Source organism: Monosiga brevicollis, genomic scaffold (genome assembly GCF_000002865.3).
Source record: "Monosiga brevicollis MX1 MONBRscaffold_10 genomic scaffold, whole genome shotgun sequence".
Lineage (NCBI taxonomy): Eukaryota > Choanoflagellata > Craspedida > Salpingoecidae > Monosiga > Monosiga brevicollis.
In genome coordinates, this window is record NW_001865047.1 from 84,389 (window position 1) to 103,507 (window position 19,119).

At 55.4% G+C, this 19,119-nt stretch overlaps 4 protein-coding genes across 4 annotated transcripts in view; 2 read left to right on the plus strand and 2 right to left on the minus strand.

The window, feature by feature from the left end:
* MONBRDRAFT_32385 (uncharacterized protein) overlaps positions 1-77 on the minus strand; it is a gene marked incomplete at its 5' end in the record, with an annotated part of 5,454 nt that extends 5,377 nt beyond the window's left edge. Inside the window, one exon of the mRNA XM_001745839.1 lies at positions 5-77. Coding sequence (XP_001745891.1) covers positions 5-77 — 73 coding nt within the window. The remainder of the gene's footprint in view (positions 1-4) is intronic.
* A 1,781-nt stretch (positions 78-1,858) lies between these two features.
* MONBRDRAFT_32386 (uncharacterized protein) lies at positions 1,859-11,487 on the plus strand (the record flags this gene model as incomplete). Its single annotated transcript, XM_001745706.1, has 19 exons — positions 1,859-2,243; positions 2,369-2,730; positions 2,881-3,033; positions 3,100-3,567; positions 3,682-4,755; positions 4,879-5,948; positions 6,084-7,492; positions 8,043-8,287; positions 8,321-8,524; positions 8,658-8,841; positions 9,095-9,229; positions 9,312-9,417; positions 9,509-9,569; positions 9,659-9,820; positions 9,901-10,154; positions 10,238-10,771; positions 10,903-10,963; positions 11,093-11,144; positions 11,235-11,487. 19 exons carry the CDS (start codon positions 1,859-1,861, stop codon positions 11,339-11,341), a joined length of 7,026 nt encoding a protein of 2,341 aa, XP_001745758.1. The 3' UTR covers positions 11,342-11,487.
* Positions 11,488-11,657: 170 nt separating this feature from the next.
* Positions 11,658-15,203, minus strand: MONBRDRAFT_25364 (uncharacterized protein; the record flags this gene model as incomplete). Its single annotated transcript, XM_001745840.1, has 11 exons — positions 11,658-11,780; positions 11,814-12,532; positions 12,647-12,800; positions 12,896-13,246; positions 13,333-13,680; positions 14,007-14,108; positions 14,209-14,319; positions 14,486-14,592; positions 14,787-14,863; positions 14,947-15,061; positions 15,140-15,203. 11 exons carry the CDS (start codon positions 15,201-15,203, stop codon positions 11,658-11,660), a joined length of 2,271 nt encoding a protein of 756 aa, XP_001745892.1.
* A 1,442-nt stretch (positions 15,204-16,645) lies between these two features.
* MONBRDRAFT_25365 (uncharacterized protein) lies at positions 16,646-18,913 on the plus strand (the record flags this gene model as incomplete). Its single annotated transcript, XM_001745707.1, has 8 exons — positions 16,646-17,035; positions 17,131-17,226; positions 17,364-17,459; positions 17,584-17,709; positions 17,870-17,965; positions 18,149-18,241; positions 18,368-18,461; positions 18,615-18,913. 8 exons carry the CDS (start codon positions 16,646-16,648, stop codon positions 18,911-18,913), a joined length of 1,290 nt encoding a protein of 429 aa, XP_001745759.1.
* Between the last annotated feature and the right edge of the window lie 206 nt (positions 18,914-19,119).

The window sequence follows — 19,119 nt, forward strand, 5'->3', positions numbered from 1 at the left end:
ACACACACACACACACACAGAGAGAGAGAGAGAGAGAGAGAGAGAGAGAGAGAGAGAGAGAGAGAGAGCACACACATCACGTCAGGGCTCATTCACAGCGCCTGCCACTGCCGCTGCCATTGAAACCCTCTCACACACACTCTCTCTCTCAAGCTCTCTCTCAAGCTCTCTCTCTCTCTCTTAAGCTCTCTCTCTCTCTCTCAAGCTCTCTCTCTCTCTCTCTCTTTCAAGCTCTCTCTCTCTCTCTCTCTCTCTCTCTCTCTCTCTCTGTGCGTGCGTGCGTGCCTCAAGCTCTCAAGCTCTCTCAAGCTCTCTCAAGCTCTCTCTCTCTCTCTCTCTCAAAGGGGATCTTACCTCTCTCTACAACAACAACAACACGAAAAATGATAAAAGTCTTGACTACACACCTCACGTTGCCTTGATCTTCATCCTCGCGCTCCTTCTTCTCTGTTTTCTTCTTTCTTTCTTTTCGGGTGTATTTGTCTGACATTGGGTGAAATAAATCTACTTCAACTGCAGATTAGACAGCATGAACCAAATCTTTCCTCCCCAACGAATCTTCACAAACAGCACTCTTCGCTGCAATAACTCATCCATACATTTGTCATTGGTCAGCATTCTTGAGACGCGCCAGCTGCACACAACACCTGTTATTTGGGTTTAAATTAAAGAGGTCATTTAGTCTTAGTTTCACCGGTACACCAGAAAAAAAAAAAAAAAAACGGCAGCGCCCCTCTTCCAGTGCCCCTCGGTTCTGCCTCTGCCTGCCTTTGATGTCAATGTACCCGGCCTCATGCCTCATTGCATCTCGGTGCTGTTTGGATGGGCATACTCCCGCTACCGCCGCGCGTCTCTCCTTGCAGCCTAGTCCTTGTCCTTGTCCGCTGAGCTGGCACTGCAAACAGGTACAGTACACCAGACATAGGTACCCCCACGATACGACTGACTGGCTCCTTCCTCACCCCCAACAGACATTGCGCGATCCCCGTTCACCCCATCCCTTCCTCCCCTCGCGCGCCTGTCTGACCCGACCCAAATGCAGTCAGCTCGTGCAGTTTGAGATTCGATAGATCTACCTGGTATGGATGGCCAGGCAAGGTGTCACGGTGCCTGCTGTTGACAATTCTTTCCTGCAGGCTGAATTCTCGATCCCGCCCGCTCGCTCGCTCGCTCGCTGCCTTACCAGCGACTCTGCATTCATCGGTGCCTCTGGCCTGGCTGCCAATTCTGAAAGGACGAGTTACCGATAGCTGCCTTCCCCTTTGGTCGCTCGAGCCCGCCAGACAAATTCGGTGCGTCACTGTGGACCCTCCGGTATAGCTCGCCGTCTCTGCCGTCTTCTCTGCCCCCGCCCCTCTTCCTCTTCCACCGCCGTCTCTGATTGATCTCGCCGCTCGCAACACCCATCGCCTCACCTCTAACCGCCACTCCCAGCCCCAGCTCCCGGCAATATGAGTGGGCGGCCTTCGCGGCCCTCCCTCTTGGTGCGGCGTCACACTGGAGGCATGGGGTCACGTCGAGTTTCCAACGTCGCTACGGCAACTACCTTCCGCGTTCCCATCCTTCGCTGTGCCATCGTTGCTGGTGCCGGCTTTGAACGCGAAATGGACATCCTCGCCACGACCATCCTCCCCGAGGTCACCCAGCTGGCCCGAGCCCATGGCATTGATGTCAGTACCATTCCTTCTTACCCCAATGTGGACATGATGCCTTTCTCACACATTTGGCCGTCCCTTTCATACACGCGCTGCGACCCACCGCCCCTGATCTTACGCTCCTCGCCCCTTGTTCCCGCCCTCCACGCCTTCTCCACCAGGCGCAATTTGATCTTTGTGCCCTTGGCGTGGGGCCCGGCGCCATGGCAGACCCTTACTACTGGGACGACTGTACTTGGCTTGTGCGACACCATCACAATGCCGCGCCAGCGTCTCTCAACCTCTTGCTTCTCTCCAACGAACGTTACGGCGCCATCATACCCCCGGCCACCGTGGCTCAAACCCTTTTTGAGATTGTCGTTGCTGAATCCACCAACGCCGCCCTCCTCAAGGAATGGTACATCCTTGACCCCCTCACACAGCAGTACCGCCTCCACCGCCCCCAGTCCCGCTTCCCAAAATTCCCTGCCGATAAACGCCAGGCCGAACAGTGGGCTGCCATCGCCACCAAGCTTGTCACTGCCTTCACTTCCGCACTGACCACTGCCAATATCAGTGCCGATGAACGCCACCGCTTTGATTGCTCCGGTAGGGCAAATTCTCCCCCACTTCTCTGGCAGCACCTGCATGCACGCTCCACCTCTCGGTAGCACGTCTCGGTCGACCTGCCACACGCTCGCTTCACCTTGCGCCCCATGTTTACTCGTACCCAGGTTTGCACCGTTTTGCCCATGACTCGGCACTGCATGTGCCTGAAGGCAAGGCGGCTCCCAAGCTCAAATGGATCTCCCGACTCATTGAATGCGAGTCAGAGCCCTCAGCCAAACAACAGGCTGCCGTTCCCACTTGGTTTGACGCGTCTGGTCAGGTCGACGACCCCCTGCGTCGCGCCCGCCAGCTAGATTACGAGCTGGATCAAGGCACTCTCGCCGCCGATAAAACTCGCTTCCACGTTGAGCTCTCGGGTGAAGACGCGGCCCAAGACGCGGCAGCCATAGAGGATTACCTGGGAGATTGGTGCGCCCACGTCACCTCCCTCCTGACCGACGCTATTGAGAACATCGCCGCGGACAAGGTCTGTCCTTGTATTCCACTGCACTGCAGAAATAGACGCACCCACGCCCATGCCAAGCCCCTGCCTTTTTATTTTATTTTTTTATCTCTTGTTCCTATTTTCCCTTTGACCTGTTTCGTCGACTGACATCTGGCTTCTCCGTGATTTTAGGAGAGCATTGCACTGGCTGGTCAGCTGGAGTCACTTTTTTACAGCCGCATGCCCTTGCATTATCAAGATCACCAAGGCTTCGGCGAAATGCTAGGTCGTTTGGAAACCTTCATGACCTTCTCCCGCGAGACTGCCGAATCCATAGCCGACCAGGTGCCCCATATGATTTGCAAAGCCGCATGGGGCAACCTACTCGTGCACTGGCTTGACCTGCTTTAGGTTGCGTGGCATCTCACCGCGCACCGCTTGTATCTGTCTCGTTTAAATGATTGTCAGATTCTGATTGTCCACGGCAGCGAGGGAACGGGCAAGACCTCGCTCGTGGCACGCGCTCAACTGGCGCTGGAAACTGCAGGTCGGGGTGCCGTGCAGGTTGTGAGGTCCGCTGGTCAAGGCTTTCCCGCCCCTGTACACACCTTGCGGTCTTTGCTACGTTCGTTGAACGCGGAGATTGCGGCCGGCTTCCGCCGAGAGGCTGCCGGTATCACCGCCAATCTGGAAAACGATATTGCCGACCAGGAACGCGTGATTCGGGAGCTTGAGATGCAGGTGGAAGCCGAAGGTGGCGACGATGAAGCACAGGTTGACCCCGCCGAATACGAACGTCTCGCCCTCCTCAAGCTTGAAAAGCGCCAAGTGACTTGCGTTCACGACAGCCTTCAAGATCTCACGCGTGAACTCTACGAGGTGAGCCTTCCAGGGATCGAAGCAAGCGCTGAGTTTTCGTTGCTTCCGCCATTGATTGCTTTCCTTCCTCTCTCACTCTCTCTCAAAACGTCGTCTCTGTTCTTCACCCCTTAGCGCATGTCCCTGGCATCAATTCGACGCCCCCTTCTCATCATTCTTGATGGCTTGGACCAAGTGGACAATCAACCGCTCGTCTCCCAGCTCAAGTGGCTGCCAGCTGAACTGCCCGATTATGTCAAGCTCGTCATCACGTGTCGGCCGGGCGAGCTTTTCAATGAGTTACGTGGGCAGTTCATGCATCCTGGCTGCTACCTCGAAGTACCTGATACTCTTTCCACCGAGTTGGCCCAGGACCAGTACACATCGCTACTGGCGTTCCACGGCCTCGCCTCGCCTGACGAGACAACTGCCAAAAATCTGCACAACCTGGCTCGTCGACTCGCTTCGCCGGCTGCCTACCCCCTCTTGGTCCACCTTGCCCGCACCACCACTTGGCTCAATGAAGCTGCGTGGTGGAAAGCCAACAGCAAGGCCACCTTGGTTGATATCGCTGTCCTCATTCTTGAAATGCTTGAGGCACGCTGCGGCAAACACCTCGCTGCCTACACCATGGTCATGCTTCAGACCCAGCCCCAGTTACCGGGCATGACCATCACCGACCTTTGTGAACAATTGACGATGCAAGATCGCGTGTTGGAGGAGCAGGCGTCGCTGCAAGCTGGTTGCGCTGGCGTGGCCGCTGTCCCCGTGATGAGCCTCCACCGCTTCATCCGGCTTGCAGGCCCCTTGCTCTTGCATTCGGGCTTGCCCTCCCAATATCGCCTCGCGCATTCCTTTGTTGCTCAGGCCGTGCGTCAGCGCTACAACGTTGACGCCCAGATGGCCGAGCATGTTGTTCTAGGACGAGCACGCTGGCTTTGTACTGAGCACGACTCCCCCAATCTGTCCAGCCTCGCGAAGCAGAGTCATCTTCTGCTCACTTCCATGCCCACCGAACGCCTTGTCACAGCACAAGTCCTGACCTTTGAAGACGAGCGGGCCCCTGTGCTTGAGATCGAACGGAATACTTCCGTCATTTTCCTGCGTGGCCGCGCACTCGCTCAAGCGGGCCGTTGGCGCGATGCCCTACACAAGTGCTACTGTGACCTCAAGTGGTTGGACGCCCGCATCAATTTGGCTCGACCCATGGTGCGCATATTCAACTCCCTGACCCTTTGCTCACATCACACATGCGCGCCTATACACATCAACTTGCAATCCCTGATGCTGCGTGCAATTTTGTTTTTGAATCGCGAACCAATCCACATTTAGAATCTCGTTGAGGAACTGCAGGATTTGTTTGCGCTTGAACCACCCGCCGTGGTGGTGGAGACCTTGCAGGAAATCATGGCCATTTGCAAAGGTCTGGCGCCTGACCCCGAGGGAGATGTCCACGTTCCTCACGTGGTGCTCCAGCATGTGCGACCACTAACGGACGCCTTGTCTACGCTGCGCGCGCTGGCTGCCGAGAGTGTGGGGGCTGCTCCTGGCAGCTTATGGCCCATCGCCCCTGTGGAGCTCATGCCCGAGCAGCTCTCGCCCATGGTATATCACGCCAAGGAATGGCATGCCTGGTGGGCTGGCTATGCCCAGCCCAACGTTACGACCAGCGGGACAGCCCCCAGCCTGGTCGCTACCTGGCTGCAGGCTGGCCGGCGAGAGGTGGTGCGGATTTTTGATGCCAAATCGGGCATGCGTGTGGGCCAGTTTGACCTGGACCCCATTCCAAAACCGCCACACATGCGCGAGGAGGACGACGATGAGGACGCTGCCTTTGGCGTTGTGGGGCTGGCCTTGGGCGGCACCATGCAGCTGGCCGTGGCGTGGTCGAATGGCACCATTCGCTTCTACAGCGTCCCCAACGGAGAAGAGGTTATGGCACTGGACTTTGAGATCCCTGTCGTTGAGATGGCCATGAGTGCGGATGGCAGCACTTTAACGGCATCGGATGGCGAGACTGTGGGTATCTGGAACCTGACGTCAGGCGAACAGGTGCTGGAAACCAAAGACTATCCTGATGTTAGCGCTCTTGCTGTCTCCGCGGACGGCGCTGTTGTGGCAGTGGGTCGCGGAGCTGGACTTGTGACCCTCCTCAACGCGCGCAGTGGCAAAAAGCTACAGGAACGCAAGGTACCTTCGTTGCCGGACATTTTGGCCTTGGCCATCTCAGCTGATGGCCAGAAGATTGTGGCTTCGAGCACGGCATCAGTGGTTGTAGTTACTGATCGTCAAGGCACGGAGCTGCATAGCCACCGCCACCCAGGGCAAATCGATGCCGTCGCCATTAATAACGAGGGCACGCATGTTGGCTCCGTGAGTGGTGGCGACGAAACCGACCAACGGTAAGCTGTAGCTTTGGGCCCTCACCATCCCCCTACCCATCCAGATTCATCTGCAGCCATGCTTTGCCAACCAGGACTTGAACGTCTTTGGGGTTTCGGTGCTGACCATGGTCTCTTTGCTTTGTGGGTGACCAGGGCCCGTGTCTTCGAGCTGTCGAGTGGTCGGCGCTTGGTTTTCCAGGGCCACACGGGTGACATCAATGCCATCCAGTTTTGTGCTCCGCTTGGCCAGCCCGCTCTGTTAACCAGCGGACACGACGGCACCATTCGAGTATGGGATCTGGATGGCAGGCCCTCCGCGCACAATCCGGCGCACGAGGACGGGGTTGATCTGTTGAGCTCTGGGGCAGACTGCGTGCTGTCGGCGTCCGCCACGTGGCCTGAGATTAAGTTTTGGAACGCGGACGGGCGCTGTATCGTGACCAATCATTTGGATGAGAAACTGACAACCACTGCAAGCGAGGGCATCACCCGCGGCGGCGTGATGATGGGGCGCAAGGACGATTTTGCGCTGGCAGCAGCTACGCACGGTCGCGTCTGCTCCTACGCAGGGCCGCCTTTGTTCCAGGAGTTGCAACACGACACGCTGGCTGGGGCGGCTTTTTTTAGTCACTTGGCTGTATCTGGTCAACCTCTCGTGGCGGCTGCAACGACCGAGGGCCTGGTGCTGCTGCAACCCGACACGCTGAAGCAAGTGCGCAAGGTCCCGCTGAATTTTGCGGGCCAGGTGGTGGCAGTGGCCTCCTTACCAACAGACAAATTTGTCACCGTTGCCACCGAGGGCAAGATGGTGACGTTTGACATGGAGTCGGGGCAAGTCCTTAGCGCGTATGACCGCGACGTGCGGGGCGATACAGTCGTGGCCCTGGACATGATCTTGCGCTCAGGTGCACCCTGGATTGTGTCTTACAGTGAGGGCAGCGATAGCGTCATCTTGCGCAATGCACTCCGCACGGAGGACGAGGTTGGCCTGGACGGCGAACATACGACATCGGTGGCGTGTTCGCGCGACGGTCGACTGGCCGTTGTGGGCTCGGCACAAGGTGGTTTCGTGGCGTGGGACCTCGAGGCCGGGGCCGACGCGGGCTCCCAGCCCAACGCGCATGACGGTGCGATTGACTGCATGTGTCTGACGGAGGATTCCAGCATCCTAGTGACGGCCAGCGACGACGGCTGTGTCAAGGCATGGTCCGTGAGCAACGGCTACCAGCTGTTGAGCACTCAGGCTTTCAACTCGCCCGTGACTTGTTTGACCATTCTGAATGGCGCCGCCACGGTGGTGGCTGGTCTGCGCGCAGGACAGCTGGCTTTCCTGCGTCTGTCGCCAGCGCCGGCCGTTGGTGAGGGCAAGTGGGGGGCTGAAGATGCACTTGCCACAGGCGCGCGAGTGCGCTTGCCGACCCTGCCGGCAGCCGCAGCGCCCTCAATGCGCAAAAAGCGCTCAAGCTCGGAGTTGCCACCTGCCGGCAAGGCCAAAGATAAGAGCGAGCGTCGCGATTCCAGCAGCGCCGCAGCCTCGAAGAAGAAGAGCATCACCGATCCAGGTGCGCCCTCACAGCCCCGCTCATCGGCAGAGGAGCCAGTCTCTGAAAGTGCGCCGGAAGGCACCGGCAGCGATTCGAGCAAGGAAGCTGCCCCAGGGGGCAAAGGCTGCTGCTTGATCATGTAATGAGGCATGAGCAGGGATGAATGCACGTGCTGTGCCGTCTCTGACGCCCGCTTGCTTTGCTCAGTCGTGTTTTCGTCCAAGAGGATGCGCTCTTCTTTTTCTTTTTTTCTTTTCTTTTCTTTTTTGGTTTGATTTTGCATGCACCTCCTCGGTGCGGGACAGTTGTTTCGTGTTTCCATATTTCTGCAGCTCTGTTGTTCCTTCTTCTTCGGTTTCCCACTTTTCTGCCTGAACTCTGCCCATCTTGTATCTTGTTCACGCGCGTAGAGCGTACGAATCCCCTATCTACCAATGAATGGCACCAGAGCAAAGGGCGAGCGATACTTGACATGTGAAGCTGCTGCTCTGCCTCTCCTAAATTTAGCTGATTTTCTGAATCTAAATTTGTCATCATTTTTGTCAGCGCCCGCGTGCGTGTGTGAGAGAGGAAGAGAAACACGTTTTTCGTTCTTTTTCCTCTCTCTCTCTCTCTCTCTCTCTCTCTCTCTCTCTCTCTCTCTCTCTCTCTCTCTCTCTCTCTCTCTCTCTCTCTCTCTCTCTCTCTCTCTCTCTCTCTCTCTCTCTCTCTCTCTTTTTTTTTTTTTTCCGAGCTGAGGACCTGCTGTCGGCATACCTGCCTCTGCCCTCTGCCCTCTGCCCTCTGCCTCTGTCGTCGCTGAAGAAGACGCGGGTGTGTCTGGTTATTGAGGTGTGTGGGGGATAGCGCGGCAAGCTGAAGAGACGAGACGAACAACCGCTCCTGTGCCGTCTGATGCTTGCGCCTCGGGCTGGATTTGCTTCAACGCTTGACACGTGGGGCTGTACTATTAGGCGCAACCCCCTTTCGGCATCGTATCGCTTGAGCAGCACAATGGGCGCCAAACGGGGCTTCGCCTCAAGCAAGGACCTGAATAGCGCTGCTGTTCCGGTTCGTTGGGATCGCGCCCTGATTTAGCTTTCAATCGTTTGCCTCCATCTCCTCGTTTTTGGTCACTTGGCTGTGGGCTCACCCCGGGTTCCAACCATACCTCTGTGCTCCTGTATCTCGCGCCGGAAACCAGGTTGGCAAGCGCGTCAAGAAGACCAAGGCCGGAGTAGAGCATCCTGCTGCCATCCCAGAAAATGCCCAAGTCCCTGCCGAGCTTGCCTTTGCCCGTGTTCTGGCAGCCAATGAGCAGCGCACGCGCATGAAAGCTCTCAAGAAATTTACCGAATGGCTCGTGGCCCGCCAAGCAGCTGGTGAAGGTATTCAAATTCCGACCCGTCGTCCTTGCATCAAAAGCCTTCCACCCAGTCCCGGCCATCTTGCTCTTCCCCCCCCCCCATCGCTGTCACGTCCAACCTCTTTCCATTTCTTATCACCTTTTCCTTTCCAGTTGTTTTCTTTTCCTTTTTTTTTTTTTCCTTTTTCCTGGTTTGCGAGGTTTGCGAATGCTCTTTCCCCCTTTGCGTCCCCTCACTTCGCTCGCCATTTTGCCTCCTTTGTCTTTCCGCCCAGAATGCGATGATATCAGTAATCTCAAGCTTTGGGAGGGCCTATTCTACTGCATGTGGTTCTCTGACAAGCGCCCTGTCCAGCAAGAACTCGCTGAGAACATTGCCAAAATTACCCTGCAACTCAAATCCAACCACGGTACGCATTGGAAGTCTGAGGATTCCCTCACACCAGGGCACACAGACATTTTGCTTCGTCTGCTTCAACCGCTCCTGTACAGCCGCTCGCACTGATCGTGCCCATCCGCTCTACGTTCTAGCCTTGGCGTTTGTTCGAGGCTTTTTCACTGTCATGCAACGAAAATGGCAAGGCATCGATCACCTCCGGTGGGCATTTCTCGCCTTCGTGTACGCATGCAACCACACTTGCACTGGCGCTTATAGCAATTCGTGCTATCTTCTGTGCTCCGTTTCGCAGACTGAACAAGTACTACGTTCTACTCACAGAAATGTTCGTAGCTCTCATCCATTGGGCCAAGGTAAGTTCCAAAGCCAAGATTTTCTCCTGGAACAAGACGCTGTACCACTTGCAAGAATAGCTTGTTCGCTCATGCGTAAATGCTGATAGATGGACGACTACAGCGACGAGGCTGTGCGGGCCGTGGTCGACTTGCTGCTGGAGTGCCCCATGAACTTGACCCCCACCGCTGAGCGCCCTGCCGGTATCGCCCAACATCTTTGCGAGACCTTTTACCGTGCCCTGCGTCGCTTGCACACCCCCGCCGACCCGGTGAGTGTCTGTCATCTTGAAAACTCTTCCAATCTTCAGGACCTGCACCGGTCTCACGACACACTGCCCCCCTTGCTCAGATGCCGATGAACGCTTTCATGCCCCTGCTTGAAGTGTTCTTGGGAGCCCTGCAGTATCATCGCAGTGTCTCTGTGCTCAAGCGCGTGGCTGAGGCAGTGTTGCTGGATATGCCTTCAATCCACCTCGATGAAGACACGGGTGCTTTGGTGGCAGACCTTGATCCCCAGGTCGTGTGCGACCGCCTCTTTGAGATTGCAGCCGAGCCTGACACGTTCCAGCGCAACCGAGAGCAAATTTACAAATTTCGTTCGAGGTACGCTTGCCAGGCAACCAGGCTGGAAATTGTGTGCTTTTTTTGGCCGAGTGTGACGCGTGTGCTTGGTCATTTTATTGTAGCTTCAAGTCGGTATATGCCGAGCATGACATTGAGCTGTGCGACCCCGAGATTGTCCTGAGCGCTGACAATGAAGATGAGGCAGAAGATGGTGAAGCACCTGAGCAAGATGGTGAGGGCATGAACGATGATGAGGAGGAGGACGATGACAATGACGAGGATGACGAGGATGACGAGGATGAAGACGATGAGGACGATGATGAGGAGGACGACGACGACGACGAGGATGAAGAAGAAGCACAGGCGGCGATTTTGGCTCAACTGATTGCGCAGAAAAAGAAAGGTCAGAATAATCAGAAAGCTTCCAAGAAGGCCAGCCCTAAAGCCAGTCCAAAAGCCAGCCCAACAGCTAGCCCAAAAGCCAGCCCAAAAGCAACCAGCAAGTCTAGTCCAAAGGCGAGCTCCAGCGTGTCCGAGAAAAGCAGCACAGGTTCCAAATCGGCCAGCCCCAAGGCCAACGCGCACGCCAAATCAAACAAGAGCCCGTCCAGCAAGAGCCCGTCCACCAAACCTGAAGAGCCCTCCACCCCATCACTGTATGTTGACGCGTGCCTCGGGCAATCCGAGCTGACAGAATCCTGATGGTGTTCTTGTGTTCTTGTGATTGGATGTGGCTTGGTCTCCTGCGAAATGTCATGCGTGCTGATTCACCACGCCGACCTCTTAGGGCCTCGCCGGCTTTGAAATCGTTGCTGCGAGCAACCAAAGCCAACACCAACAGGTCAAAGGTTTGTCCCATTTGCCCACTCCGTTCTTGGTGGATGGCTCCTTACGTCGCCCGCCGACAATTCGCACATGCTACTTTGAACTAAATTGAAAACTCATATTTTTGGTGCTACATGACTTGACCACCACAGGGCACACCACGTAGCGAAACTCGCGTTCGCTTTATGCGCCGTCAACGACTGGGTATGTACAACCGTGTTTCTCAATCACACCACTTGCCAACAAAGCCACCCCTGGTGCGCCCCTCATTCAAGCCTCCTGCCCCGTTCCCAGCGTATGGTATTCACGACTCTCCAGCCACCGTGGGTCGGCAAGCCCGTAAAATTGGTCGCGTCAAACCCCACAATCTCATTCCCGCTGCGCGCCCTGTCACGCGATGAAGCGCTACCGTGCTATATCAGCGGGATTGTCAATCATGAGGAAAATTTGCATCTTCCTGTGCTCCCGAACGGAAGGCTGGAGAATTGGATTAGGTGTTTGTTCTGTCTGACCCGTGAGTCCATGGTGACGTAATTCATGAAAGATTAAAAACCCCGAAAAAAATGAATCAAGACAATCTGTCGCATTTCATCGTTGGTGGCTTTATTTAGAAATCTTCGATTCGCGCGCAGCGCGCTCTCTTCTTCTGGTGTTTGCCAGCCTTGCCGCCATGCAGGCGTTTGAAAATCAACTCTCAACAACTTCTGAGACTTGAATCTAGCGATATGTTGGACCATACTGATATGTTGCCCGCGAGGTCAAGGCCGTTTCATCAAAAACCGCCTGTGCTCGCGCGAGAATGTCGTCCACCGCGGCCAAAGATGCATGCGAAGCCAAAAGCTGTGAAGTCGGGGCAGCCCAAGGCCGACTTACAGCATCCCAAGAGCCGGCCGGCCAAGGTCGGGCAGAACCAATGCTGGTGTGCTGCAAGGGCTGCTGCACCTCTGTAAAGGATACACTATCACGCGAATTTTCATCCCCGCTGTCCCACCAGATAGCTTCAAGCGCGGCCAGACGGGGCGAGGCACTCAAATCAGCTGGCCTTGGCGGGGAGCAAGCATTCTCCTCTTCCTCCAGTACGGTCCGAGAGGTGAATCCAGAAGATGATGGTGTCACCGATAGCGATTTCTTAGTCGGGGGGACCCCTGATGCCATGGCCGCTGCCTCTTGGCGCTTGGCTGGCTCTGACACGGTTGTGGGTGCAACCGAAGCTGCTTTGCTGTGCGACGCCGATGACTTTGAGCTCACATGGGCCAACAAAGCCGCAAGAGCCGAGCGAGGTGGTTGCGCCTCTGATTTGGTTCGTGATGGCTGAACAATGATTGAGGGTTCAGCCTTGGTCGAGGACAGGGATCCTTTTGAAGCACTTTTCGCTGCGCCTCCAAATGGTGTTGCAAACAGAGCCTTCGCGGCCTCCAAACGTCGCTCCTTGACATCCTCTGCCTCCTCGCTGTACGGCACACGCCGCATCGCTTGTAGGGCCTGCGCGCGCTGAAAGTGAGTCTTGGAGGAGCGCCACCGCGCCCCTTCGTACTTGCGTGAGCGGGTGGAAGCCTGCATCAGCTCTTCCTGCGTGCCAGAACCCATTTCGCCTGGCAGATTGACAACCAAGAAAGGCGCCGGGTGATTGTCAACGTGACGAGCGACTGCCATAGGATCGACAGCATGACACGGGTCTGTGCAAAATTGATCGGAAGAACTCGTACCGGAGACGGCGGCAGCGTAGGCCAGTGAATCTTCAAACAGTTCACGATAGGCACGTCTCGAGCGAACGTCCATGTTGAGCCACTCCAATTCCGCCAGTCGATCGAGTTCTGCAGAGCTGGCAGCCCCATGTTGGCGCTGGAGCGCCTCTCGCACCTGTGATAATTCAAACCGATCAGTTGAGAGACAACAACCAGGGATGCCAACTGTGACGTTGGTTGATGGGATGATAGCATGGCAGCATGGCGTACAGCTTTGATTTGACAGTAGCGACGAGTGTCTTGGGCGTCAAGGTCAGGCTGGTCTCCAGTTGTCTCGGCCGCGCGCACATGTGCCCTATCAAACGATGTCGTCGATGGGGCCGCTGGTGACAGCTCGGGCTGCAAAGTTCCTTGACGGGCATGTCCCGCAGATCCGGACAGTTTGAGCTCCTTCTCTTTCACTTTCTCTTTCGAAGGTTCCTCGTCCTCTTCCTCGTCGCTGCTTTCGACCACCCGGCGGCGATGTCCTGGCCCTGCCGTTGGGTTTGATTGGAGCAATTTCTGCAGGCTATCAATCAGACTGGACGGGTTCTTTAACCGCCGTGGAATGTAGGCACGGTGCTATGTTTGATCAACAGAGTAGACCAGTAAGCGCTGCAGAGTAGCGGGGCCACAGGAAGACGCCTGAAACACGGGGATGGTCCTACCGCTGGGGATGCGATCCAAACGCGTAGGTTGGCAAGGAGCTCGTTCAAACCCATCAGCTCCCAAGAGGTGAGGTTGGAGCGGAGAGGCAGGGGGTTCTGGTGTACGGGCGCTTGGTGCGTGGCCGCCGCAAACACACGCACGTAGCGGTCAGCAGCATACCACATCAGTTCTTCGAAGAATGGAAAGCGGTAGGTAAGCGGCACTTTTAATCGTCGCTCCATGGCAGCAATTTGCAGCTGGCCATCGATGTTGAGGCTATGTAGAAAGTTGCCGCCAAAGACCAGCGAGTCTTCGGGTGTGTACACCCCGTGGATCCAGCCGGTCGGAATCATAAAAGTGTCGCCGGCCTGTCAAGTGATGTGGTAAGAGAGTGTTTTGATTGAGGAGGGAAGGGTGGCGACATGTCAGCGACTCAAAAATGCAAGACAACAAAAACTTGCCTCGAGATGGATGACCGTGCATTCGGTCGGACAAAGATCGCCGAAGAACACCGCCTCCTGCGCGCCTCGAGTCCACTTTTCAAACAGCTTGAGGTTGGCTGACGTAGGTGGGACGAGCCAAAAAATCTGCGCAGTGGAAAGGCTTCTTGTTAGAAACTGTGTGACGCCCGGGGGGTGCAGGCGAATGGGGGCGCGCGCCAGATCGCAATAACGCCGTCTTGGCTTGCACCAACCTTGGCGCCCTTGACGATGTGATACCACACCGAGGATCCGCCAAAGTCAATATGGAAATCCGTATAGCAGCCCGCCACGCTCATCAGGCAATACTTTTGCACCTAGAATGGGGCGCAATCGAAACATGAGGCCTCGGTTTTGTAGATGCTGTGTGTTTGACCAAAGCACAGAGGGAGGCGGTCGTGAGAAAAGAACAGACACCCATCCACTTGCCTTGGGATATTTCATGGTTCGCGTTTGATTGGTGTCGTCCCGCTGTTGTGCTTTGAGATCAGCCGGCCAGACCGTGTCCACCCAGTCCAGCATCCGCACCTAAAAGGGAGCAATCATGACAGAGGCAGGCAAACCGAAGCAAGGCAGTGATAACCTCGAATATACCAAGCAGAAGCAGGTTGGGCGCAAGTTGGGCGATCATGCCAGGCACGAGAAGGAGGACGTTTCAGGGGCGCCAGTAGTGCAGACACGGCGCAAAGTGTACCATGGCAGGGGTTGTGATGCTTGGATCAAGACGGCTGCGGGAGAACTCGAGGCTGATGACGTTGAGCAGCGTATCGCGTTGTTCATCAGTGTAGTAGTCCACCCATTCTACCATGGCCAGAGAAAAAGAGAGGATCTAAGCATTGAAGCAAAAGCTCAAGCGACCAAAGCCAGCTTTTGCGTTTGTGCTGGCAAGTCGGCTAGTCTGATGGGGCTTCAAACCGACTGCCGGACAGTCGGGTGACCAGCCTAGCAGGCTGCTGGGTTTCTCGCATGATGTTTACCGTCACGAGTGCACTGACCTTTTAGACTCATGGCAAGGCCTTCCTGGGTGCGTACGTCCATCACATCCACCATGCGTTGCTGGCCAACTTGGTCCCTGCAGCAAGGAGAAGAAGAAGCTCATCAGTTCTGCCTCGGCCGGCCGGGTGGGGGCTCGCGCAAGGCGCGGTTGAGCTATACCTGACATCTGCAACCGTGAAGGATGAGTCGGGAACGACAAGGCCCGGCGGCTTGGCATGCGCAAAGCGGATTGGGCGGCGCAGTCCCGACTGAACGACGTAGTCGACGGTAAACTCTGAGAAGATGAACACAAAAGGGCAAGCAAGCAAGCACGTCAATGAGATGGTTCGTGTGTGAAAGCGCAGTCCTGTACCCCGAGTGCGGCGCACTCCACAGAAGGCAAGCGGGGACAGGGTGGCCGAACCCTCGGGAGCCATCTCGTCAACCTCGGCAGGGGCAAAGCGCTGCGAGTGAACATATTCTAAAATGTCATACGAGACCCCTAACGCCAGCCATGATCCCCACCAGCCACGTTAGGCCCATGCCGTTTTTTTGCAGTCGGTCGGTGGGGGGGGGCGAGTCGAGCGGAAGCTGTTCTATAAGGCGCTCCATAACAGCTCACCTTCGGCGGCCTGTCCAAAGTCATCATCCTCATCTTCCAGGTCATCGGCATAAAAAGCATCCTTGCGCGATCTGATGGCACTTTGGCGCTAAACCACACAAGACCCAGGTTAGGATTGTCGTTCAGAGCCGGGAGAGCTGGGCTGGGGCTGAGGCTGTACTCATTAGCAACCATGCCCGGGGGTCCAGAACCTTGGCCTGCTGAGCTCGGGCGCCAGCGCTATGATCGTCATCGTAGCGAACCTTTGATGCCCGCCGGGTTTGTGGCGGTGAGGGCGATGGTGACCCTCGGGAACTGCTGCTGCCGTTGTCGCCCTCGCCCTCGCTGTTGCAAGTTGAGCTGACAGCAGACGAAGAGGAGGAGACCACACTCTGTTCTCTACCCCGAGCTGCATTCGGCAATCCCAACCCACCACCCACATTTACCCTTGCCTCCCCCTTCTGAAGCTTCAAGACACTGGGGGTCGGCAGCAGGCTGCCATTTGTCCCCCGTCTCGCCATCGTGCCGAACTCGGTCAAAAAAGAGAGACGGAGCGACACAGAGAATTTGTCTGACAAATCTCCGTTGTCTTTTGCTAACGTTCAGAGTGTTGTGTGTGTGTCTCTCTCTCTCTCTGTCTTGTTGTCTTGTCTCAGTCTCTCTAAATCTCTCTCTAAATCTCTCTCTCTCTCTCTCTCTAAATCTCTCTAAATCTCTCTCTCTCTCTCTAAATCTCTCTCTAAATCTCTCTCTCTCTAAATCTCTCTCTCTCTAAATCTCTCTCTCTCTCTAAATCTCTCTCTCTCTCTAAATCTCTCTCTTTCTCTAAATCTCTCTCTCTCTCTCTAAATCTCTCTCTCTCTCTCTAAATCTCTCTCTCTCTCTCTAAATCTCTCTCTCTCTCTCTAAATCTCTCTCTCTCTCTAAATCTCTCTCTCTCTCTAAATCTCTCTCTCTCTCTCTAAATCTCTCTAAATCTCTCTAAATCTCTCTAAATCTCTAAATCTCTCTAAATCTCTAAATCTCTCTAAATCTCTCTAAATCTCTCTCTCTCTCTAAATCTCTCTCTAAATCTCTCTCTCTCTCTAAATCTCTCTCTCTCTCTAAATCTCTCTCTCTCTCTAAATCTCTCTCTCACTAAATCTCTCTCTCTCTAAATCTCTCTCTAAATCTCTCTCCTCTCTCTCATTCAGTCTCTCTCTCTCTCTCTCTCTCTCTCTCTCTCTTAAAGAAGTCGCGGGGGGCACATGTGTTGTAGATGTGGGGCAACGGCCCAAGATGGCGACGCATCTGCTCCGTGAGGATGGCAAGGGCGACTTGACGGATCGGATGGTGATTGAGACTGCCATTCGCACCTGCATGCGCCAGAGCGCCCGTCATCCTCCCGGCTTTAACCCGGACCATGACCCCAAATGGCGGAGCGCGTACAAGGTCACGACCTGCTGTCACAGGCCTGCCTTCCTGTACCTCAAGGCTGGGCTCGTAGATACAGAGTTTTTCCCACAGGCTATTCCCAAACCCGTGGATGAATCGTCACAGGACCGCCTGAATGATGCCCTTTTCTTCTTCTTCCTTGTCACGTGCCGGCGCACCGACGAGGCCATCGACCTGTTCCGGCGTTTGCCCAAATATGACCGCGTCGGCATAAGCGCAGAACTGTGCTGCCCGGTATGCCCGACCCCCGCCTTGATCGGTCATGGTACAGGGTGCCCTTGTTCATTTTACGCCACAGACTCAATCCGCGTGTCCGTGTGATCCTGTAGCGCACTGGACTCCCGGCCCTGCATTTGGCTGCCATCACCGACCAGGCGCCGCTCATTCCCATGTTCCTGGCCCATGGCGCTACAGTCGATGGATTGGTAGGCCACTACCACCACCCGCTTGCCATGCAGCCCTGTAGCCATGCAGCCGTGCACAATGACTGTTGCGTCCTTGCTGATGTGCCCGCCCGCCTGTTTGCCCGTGTGCCTGCTCGTGATTGGCCGTGGTGAATCAGGCGTCGGGCCAGACGGCCTTGGACATTTGCGCCAAGCACCTTGCCCTCGATGCCATGGTAGAGTTGCTCAAGCACATGAACACATGCGAGGATGGGGTACGTAACCTTCACTGTCTGGAGACTCCTGTTCCCTTCCTCTTCGTGCCCGCACCTTCCTTGCTTTTCTCCTGAAAGCATGCAATGCAGCAGTGAATTCAGCCTCGTGGCTCCTTCTGTATAGGCCCTACTGGGGATCATGCGCGCATTACTTATATTGTGCCAGCGTTCCCAACGCGGGTGGACGGAAAAAACGGTTCGGGGCATCCAGAAAGTTGTGCCCATGATGCTCAAAAACAACGATTTTTTGGTATGTGTCCCAGCCCAGCATTGTATGCCTCGGGCTGCATGCCGTGTTTTTTGATGGCCAGCAGGCCCATGCCCAGCGGGTCTGCCGCTTATATCATACCTTGTTACTCACTCACTCACCATGCCTCACCAACCTCCTCGACCCTCGAAATGCTTTGCAGCGAAAGCCCCTATATATCAGCTTGGTTGAAGCTTGCAGCGTTGCCAACCACACGATGGTGCACACGCTTTTGAATTGCACCGATCAATTCCTCATGGTATGTTTTTCTTGTTTCCCTTGTCTGACGGGCAGGGAGGGGAGGGGCTCTGCTTTTCTCCCCCTTCTCCTCTTCCTGTTCCCCTTTTGCGTCTTTCTTGGCGCCTTTGCCTTCAAAGCACAACGTACGCCAGAGGCTCAAGCAGGTTGACTGATCTGTGGGTCCAATTTTGAAATATCGCAGGGTAGCTACGCTGACGCCTTGGGCGCCTACCTTGAAAGCTTGCAAGTGGAATACCACTATTTTAATATGAGCCGACGCCAAAACGAGCCGCCGGTACGATCCTTGAGCATGAGTCACCATTCGCATGTTGCAAACGGGGGATGGCAACTGGCAAGCAAGAGCTTTCGTGTGTTGATTGACGAGGCACGCGATCACCAAATGCATTTTTTGATCACCTAGCTGGACCCCAGTGTGCACATTGCCAATCTCTACCGCATGTTCATGCTAAATCAGAATTTCGTATTTCCCAGCGTGCGAGTGCTCGAGCCCTCAGGTAGGCTTTCTTCTGTGCGACTGTCGACCCAAAGGTGATCCGTCCTGGGATCCATGTTGGGCCGCCAAGCCGTGCCCTAGGAGGAACAGCTTGTCGGATAGAGCGTACATGTCTCCCACGCCAATCATGATCACCAACGTTTCCCTTCCATAGTATTGAAAATGGCCAACATGGTGTACTTGCGCTGCGTGATGGAAAGGCTGTACTTCACCAACACATACGTGAAAAGCAGCGCCCTGCAAAATGTGCACGAAAACTTGGAGATTATCGACCTACAGAGGCGCAGCGAGAAAGCTCAGGCAGCTGCATCCGCCAGTTTGGCGCGCGAGCAAGAGCGCGTCTTGCATCGGCACCAAGCCCGCATCTTAGCTGATACGGCCGAGGATGCCCCAGCTCAGGCCAGCAAATCCAAAAAGAAGAAGAAGAAGAAGAAGGCAGCAACTCATGACTGATGTGCCCATGCTCACGCGACGCTAACGCCATTCCGTTCCGCAAGGCCCTCGCTCGTTTCACAAAGTCTTTGCGTGCGTGTGTGTCAAGGCCAATTGAAAGTGATCTCGACAAGAAGCAAAACATCAACACCACCCGTCTCTTCAACAATCACACTGTACGCTTCTTCTTCCAAATCAAAATCTTCGTTTGATTCAAATCTCTCTAC